Here is a 7,479-nt window from a genome sequence, read left to right as displayed (position 1 = left end):
TAATAGAAATTTGTGACCGGCGTAAAATGCTGCAATGCTTGATATATGCATATAACATCTGCGTACATGCTGCCAATTTGCTTCCATCCACTAGCAAATACTTCCTCCGTAAACTAATATGAGAGTGTTTGGATCACTACTTTAGTGATCTAAACATGTAGTGATCTAAACACTATTATATTACTCCCTCCGTTTCAAATTACTCGTCGCAGAAATAAATGTACCTTGAACTAAAATACATCTAGATACATCCATTTTTGCGACGAGTAATTCGGAACGGAGGAAGTAGGTTACAAAGGGAGTACATCCTAATATGGATTGCATACAGAGCAAAATGAGTGAATCTACACTCAAAATATGTCTATATACATCCGTATGTAGTCTATATTAAAATAATTAAAAAGACTTATATTTAGAAACGGAGGGAGTAGAACATAATTACAACATTAGTATGGGAGATCTCACATGCACTGCAAGCTCCCGGTCAAAAGGCACTCTGCAGCATTGTAGCATTCTCCTCGGCAATATGACTGCAATCTGGTGCAACAAAATAATGTCTGTCTAATAGAAATGTCGATGAAAAAGAAACCACCCAAGAAGCAGCACACATTGACCGAAGCACATACGCGTCGTGGTTGAAACACAACGTTTCTACAATAAAAGAAGCATATAATGACAATGGTTGAAACAAAATAATCACTGCTATACAGATATTTGCCACTAATAAAATCAGAAAAGACGGTAACACAAAGAAATATATTGATGCTGTCACAACATATATGACATGCATGGTTAGTATAGTAAAATTGATTTTGCAAATTGGTATGCTTGCTGTGCAAAATTTAGGTGCAGAAATTTGTCGTTCATTAAACATTGCTATTTTACCGAAAATACCATCTCTACGTTAGAAGCACACCGCAGAAATCAAGGAACCATGATTGACAAGAAGTGAAAGCATATGTATATAAATTCGCAAATTTACATGTTCGCGGCAGAGCATTCGTACATTAGAAGCACATCCGAGGAACCACAAAGTCATTGACTTGTGGGTTTTTTAAATTTTCCATGCACCCATACCCTTTGCATGTTCTTGCCATTCTTTCGATTCACTGATCTGACACAGCAGTATTCCAGCTCCAACTGCACACAGATAATAAGTAAATACATGTGAGTGTCATATAAGCTGTGGTGGTATATAGGGACAGATAGGAACTTAATATATTCCTTGTGATAATGGTTTATTTCAATAGCCAGTCCCTAACAACAGATATCTAGAAGACAACTGAATACAACGACTCTACAAGATAAAACGAATAGATGAAATGAAATTGGCAACTAGATAAAACTGTCCTGTGCATGGACATCTTGATGTGCCTGATGCAGGTGCAACTGATTCAGTACTGTTCAAAGTAACCTTCCATATTAAATCATTGAGATTTTAGAGTTACCTCTAGTAGCCCAGCAGCATGAAAGAGTTCTCTTACAGTGTCCAACGAGAAGAAATACGAATAGGTGCCATCAGCACGCATATATTCCCGAAATCCCACTCTTTGGTGAGGCAAGAATCGAAGCATTGTCATGTCATAAACGCCTAATATGGAAACAAGAAGATTTGTCAAGAAGGGATTGTTTATAAGTAAATTATACAAGTTAATACCATGCCTGAGATGTTACCATAATCCCTGAACAAAACAAGGCCGCCTGGTTTTAGAACAGACACACAACGCTCTAGAGTAGCTGAAATTGTGTTGAAGGGTATGGCTGACAACGTAAATATCTGTCAACGAAAAGACAGTATTATTAACCAAGTATAGATGTGGGCACCAATATGAGGGTTTGGATTTCCCATTTAATACATCCAAAATTATAATATTTATTATAACTTCTGCAAATAGAAATCCGATCACACCATGATGTCAATTTTAAAAGTATAACTGAGCTGAATCTAATGCTGATGCAGATGCTCTGGCTGAAGGGAGGGAGAATGATAGATGGTAGAACAAAATTCACTAACCATGGTGATAAAATCTATGCCGCCAACACAACACTGATCTTCTTTCAGCGAGATTGAGTTTTTCCCCCTTACATAAAGATGACTTGAATCTGGAAGGGGCGACATAGATGAGTTCAATATTATGCAATTTTTTTGCTTTGAAATAGACAATATATAAACAAAGTACCTGGTGAGAGATCAACAACCTTTCCATCTGAACTTTGACAACATTTGCAGAACAACCAACCTGGAAAATTTTCTCTAGAAACATCCAGCAAAAAAGGGTGGAACCTATCCTTGGCATCTACCCCCTGTGTATTACACACAATCTCATTTGCTTTCTCTAGAGTGTCTTCACTACAATCACAAGCATAGACAGTGATGCTTGGACTACATCTGCACAAATTGTTCATTATGACTGTCATCATCATTAGCAATAGTCCTTGTGTGTTCACAATAAATGTTCATCGACTACGAAACAACGACTACTCGCAACTTTATTCTATCCGTGTGTTTTGCTCTAAATGCCTTAAAGAGATATGATCAGTGCCGTAAGCGTGCAAACTGCAAAAAGAAAAGCAAAGGTCCGCATTGCATGCAATAAACTTAAAGGGAAGGGAATTGCCAGGGTTGGCACACCGAAGTATTAAATAATAAGAGTTCAAGCACCATGGGTCGTGGGCAAACAAAGAACGGCGCAAAAATGTTATGCTTCAGGATCATATATGCACAGGCATCTTGCAGCCTCTGCTGGTTTCATCCGGACCTAGACAGTAGTAACTATTTACTTCATCGAAAGGCCTCTCTTGCCTAACAAACATCTTGTGATTTTGGTGGTCATTTATTAATAACTGCTCACCCCTTAAGCATACTCTTTGACAGCTCTGCATGATTTTCTGAGCATTCCTCAAAATGCGTAAAAGGTTCATCGTACGCCACAACCCACAAGTCTCAATATCAGATAGCCAAACAGAGTAGCTGCTCAATTGCAGATGGGCTCTGTTAACCACCTCAATTTGATTGCCAAACAGAGCAGCTAAACCAATGTCTAGAGGGATATAGTCATTGTTCAGTGCACTCAGGTCCAAAGAATTTGGACCAAATACTAAACATGAGCTGATTAAGTGGGCGGATGTGCTAGCATCTATCCACGACAATTTGGAAGGATGGCTCGAGCTCCATAGGCAGTGACTACCAGTATAAGCCAAGGGCGGTGTATTGTATTTTTGTTTTGAGCTATACAGTAGAACAAAGCCCCACTGCAACTTTTCTTTATTTATATATGGTGTGTTGTATTGGACTGAACCACTAATATTGCAATTGCATCCCCAATCCCCTTCCTTCCTCTTGAATCTACTATGTTTTTCCTGAATCTTCACTTTGATCTCCCTCTTCCTCAAAGTCGTCCCTCACGATCTTTGCATGTGCCTTGATAAATGGTCACATTCAAAGCTAGCGGGCTTGCGGCTATAAGACTACTGCAATATGATACAATAAATATTCTGCATTGAGAGAACCTATTAGCAATAGATTGATTTTACTGAAATGAAATTACAGATCCGAGAACATTACCGTAGAATGGGGACAACAGTGCTTCCATTCCCACACCCAACCTCTAAAACCTTTGCACATCCTTTGCTGTTAAGCAGTTCAGGAAATTCCTTCAGCAAATACCTTCTTTCCTAACAAAGTGAGATGGGATCTTAAATTGATTTGCAGGAACAAATGATATGAACTCGTCAGTTCTTCCTACTCAAAGTCCTACTACATTAGTTCACATACATATTTGCCTAGCAATCAATAAGGTGATGTATAACACTTTAATTTGATTTTTCCAAAGCTTATGGGTAAACAAAAAACAGAAAATGAAAAAAAAATGCACAAGACCAAAATTGATCATCTAACACACAGGTTGCGACATGAGAGCCGTGGTTAAAAACCTACCGTATTATTTTTTCAAAGCTAAACGAAGATGTATTTTGTCAATCCCCCTAAGTTCAGTCTGCTGTAGATAGCAACACCGTATCTCTATAAATATCGCTAGTCTTGATCCATACTAACAAGATGCTGCTGACACGAGAGTCCTTGGTGTACATATTGGTATACCCACATGGCCACTTCATACATTATCACCTAGTAAAAGTTCCCATTCCATAAGAATGAACAAACGGACAATCTTCTGGTATTTGCGAATTTGGTGATAATGGTAGAGAGTGTCGAACACTGCTACTCAGGAAATAGTTTCATTCTAATTGCTCATTCGACGCTTTAGTTATAGTCTGTCTTCACTCATGAAAAAAATGGGAAGGAAAGTAATCTAGTCTCCCTTCTCTCGCCTTGTGGAGCACACATGCACTGTTACTTTGATGGTGCTTTGTCTAGCTGCACGGCTTAACTCCAAGGAGTGCAGTCGTTTGCCCGATAAAGAAATGCAACCTTGCACTAGTCCATGAATCTGAACATTCTCTACCAATGTGATCTAGTAGTTCATATTCCTACCGAATTGATAGGTGAAATACAATAAGAAGGTATTTCGCACAAGGGGCCGAGGAGAGAAGGGGAAATAAGGAACCTTGAAGAACTTGCCGGAGGCGTGGCGGCGGTGGAAGCTTCTCCAGGCCTCCGATGACGGTGGCTGCGGTGAGGCGGTGGTCGTGGGGAAAGGGGACAGGTGGTAGGAGAAGGAAGGGTTGGCTTCCACATCCGCCCGGAGGTCCTCCCACTCGAAGTCGTGGCAATGGTACTCGGCCTCCGCCTCTTTCTTGGTGATCCCCAGTTCACCACCCCCGTCCATGGCAGTCACCGTCTTTCTTCGCTGCGACCGAACTCGCCTCAATCGGGGGCGGCGGCGCTGGGTCGGCGATGAGGACTAAAGAGATGCAGGGGAGAAAAGAACTGGCTGGCTGCGCGGTAACGAGGAAACGGCGCCGTCGGCCAGCGAGGCCAAGATTGGAGAGCAGGAGCGGCGGAGGTGGGGGGCAGAGCAAGTGGAGTAGATCGGTAGGTTCAGGTCGAGAACATATCCGGTGAAACGTTCAGGGTCATATGAAATGAAATGTCATGCATCTAATTCTAGGAAAAAAAAATGTCATTTAGTTTATACGATATGAATCTTTTAATTAGGTTTGAGTTTTCTTTTTTGAAATGTGAAGAATCAGTACAAATTCTACATAGAAATATGAATCCATTCTTACAAACCAAAGAGATTTTTATTCGCAAAAAAAAACCAAAGAGATTTGAAGAAATAAAAATTCTAAATGAATCCTACAATATACAATTCTAACAAAATTCTTGTAAATCAAAGGAATACCATTTTCTCATTTTGGTAACCGTTAGATCGAGAAACCGGACACACCAATAGATCACATGGCGTGTTGCTGGAGCGGCGGATCCGGCCCAATGAGTCAAGGAGGGCCAAATGTGATATTGCTCATATAAACTTATCTTTGTAATATTTTTTAACTTTTATTTGTTATGATATAAAGGCTGTTGGCAAATTCATCACTGGTTTGCAGTATCCGCTACTGAGTTGCTGCAACGGTTTATGTATCGCCGACTTCATCACACATTTGTGACGGTTTGCGTTTCGACAATTGATGACGGTTTGCATTTCTTTTTCCGGGGTGATGCCCTAACTGTTCGGATGTTGCCTTTCTACCAGCAGCTTTCAATTTCAATTTCAGACTTAGACAAGCACAATTTGTACATATGTGTTCTCCGGGGCCTTTAGGGCGGACTATCCGGATGTGCAAGTTCCGCATAAAATGGCTAGTTTCCAACCCCATCTATGAATACCCCTTCCCACTTTGGATAGGGTACTCCTTGTTCATTCTATTTCGGATCTACTTCGTCCAAGCTTTCTCCACTCTCTGCCAACCCTAATCATTTGATTTTTTGTAGAGATTTTGGAGTGGAGCTAACTCTAGCAAGGTCCATCCATTACCCTCTATTTGACCATTCACTTTCTTGTTTGAGCAAGATTTGAAGCTTTACACTTGTCTTGTTATTCTTGAAAGTTGGAAACTCCTGGGTGGTAGGAGTCATCGATGAGAATCCGAGCTTATTGATATCCCCGGAGTTTGTATGGACTTTGTGGCCACCCCAAGGTCAACAACTAGTGGTTGAGCATCGCCTTTGTAGTGGTGGCTCAAGAAGAAGAGAATGGGTCTTTGTGGTGTTGGGAATCCTTTGTGGTGGCCCCAGCTCTCAAATGATGATTAGCTTCCCTTTAAAGAAGTGAACATTGGCATACATCTTCGTCTCTGCATGACTTAGTTATCTCTATACGTGATCTTTGTCACTTGTTATTGTTTATCTTTGGTCATGTGACCTTGCAAGTGTCATATAAGTTGTCCTCACCATAGTTACATCAAGGTATCCTTATATTCCACCAAGCCTAACTTGTAAAGAAAAGGAGCTAAAATGTGTAGAAGACCTATTCACTCACCCTTTAGGTTACTCGACCCTTTCAATTGCTATAAGAGCCAAGGACTCTTTCTAAGGGCTTCACCGCCTTAAGAGTGTGATGGCCGAGAAAAAGGGTGTGGCCAGAGAATTCTAGCCAAGCCATGAAGATTTACTCACCCGCCGACATACATAAAATGATGTTAAATTACCGAAAAAGGGTTCCCCCCCCCCCCGCTTTGTATTCCAAAGCAAACCATCATTGTACATATCGCAATACTGGGGCGAGCAGCACAACATGCCCAAATAAAAAGAAGAAGAAAAAAATGCCAACATCGCAAACTCGACAAAGTGCGGAAGACCCACGACCGCTGCGTCCTCCGGAACCAAACCACCACAGCCCGAGGCTCCGATCTACCGCGAACTAAGCAGCACCTCTAAGAAGGGATGCGACATCGACGACGCTGCTGCCCGGACAAGTCCTAGGGTTTCCCCCAGTACGCGGAGGGAGGTGGGGGATAGCTACTCCCGACACCCTCTAAGAAGGGATAGTGGCACCCGCCGATGTCACCGCATCGGAGCCGGACGAACCGGCAAGGATTTCTCCCGCACGCCAAACCCCACCAGCCAATCGGAGCCAACTAGTCAAACCATCACCCAACTATGCGCCATCACGGTTGCGCCACCACCAACACCGTCTCGCTGCGAACACCACCACGAGGCCAAGAAGACCGGAGAGAAGATCCGAGCGATAGGAGCAGCAGCATCAAGGCCGAACGGGAGGGAACCACCTCCACCGCCGTCGTGCGGTAGCCGTCCGGACACGGCAGCGGGGCATACCAGGCCACCCCTGGCCCGGCCAGGCCCGAAACGGGCCCGCTAAGCCCCGCCGGCCATGCTGCAGCAAGTTGGTGTCGACGCCGCCAGCAACCCGCCGATCATCACCGCTCGCCACCGCCTCCTGAAGGCCACGCCGATGCCACACCTGTCGCCGGCCCGCCCCGACCAACATGGAGCCCGAAGGGCCCAGATCTGGGCTGAGCGGGCGCCGCCGCGCTGCCCCGCCGCCAATGGCACCGCCG

At 43.2% G+C, this 7,479-nt stretch overlaps 1 protein-coding gene across 4 annotated transcripts; it reads right to left on the bottom strand.

The window, feature by feature from the left end:
- On the bottom strand, positions 1-5,020 carry LOC125522630 (Methyltransferase family protein). 4 transcript variants are annotated; one of them, XR_007289859.2, is made up of 8 exons: positions 4,566-5,019; positions 3,566-3,675; positions 2,181-2,389; positions 2,015-2,103; positions 1,675-1,777; positions 1,449-1,591; positions 983-1,140; positions 1-651 (listed from the first exon to the last, which is right to left on the bottom strand). XR_007289859.2 is itself a non-coding variant. In XM_048687674.2 (8 exons), the coding sequence occupies exons 1-7, from the start codon at positions 4,694-4,696 to the stop codon at positions 1,036-1,038; spliced, it is 885 nt and encodes a 294-aa protein (XP_048543631.1). In that variant the 5' UTR covers positions 4,697-5,020; the 3' UTR covers positions 1-651; positions 1,007-1,035. The 4 variants fall into 4 exon arrangements, 3 of the variants coding, with proteins under 3 accessions (XP_048543631.1, XP_048543629.1, XP_048543630.1); XM_048687674.2 differs by having other exon boundaries at positions 1,007-1,140; positions 3,566-3,670; positions 4,566-5,020; XM_048687672.2 differs by having other exon boundaries at positions 1,007-1,140.
- Positions 5,021-7,479: the final 2,459 nt, after the last annotated feature.

The sequence above is a fragment of the Triticum urartu genome, chromosome 7A, assembly GCF_056163025.1.
Source record: "Triticum urartu cultivar PI428250 chromosome 7A, HENAU_Tu73, whole genome shotgun sequence".
NCBI lineage: Eukaryota > Viridiplantae > Streptophyta > Magnoliopsida > Poales > Poaceae > Triticum > Triticum urartu.
The sequence above is the reverse complement of the archived record's forward strand: the minus strand, read 5'-3'. Positions and strand labels throughout refer to the sequence as shown.

Excerpts from the sequence above, each read along its gene's own strand:
- LOC125522630 (XM_048687672.2), bottom strand. The coding sequence starts at position 4,787 with ATGGACGGGGGTGGTGAACTGGGGATCACCAAGAAAGAGGCGGAGGCC. Across the intron at positions 1,778-2,014 it reads GCATAGATTTTATCACCATG|ATATTTACGTTGTCAGCCAT; the intron begins GTTAGTGAATTT and ends TTTCGTTGACAG. Across the intron at positions 1,141-1,448 it reads ATGCTGCTGGGCTACTAGAG|TTGGAGCTGGAATACTGCTG; the intron begins GTAACTCTAAAA and ends ATCTGTGTGCAG.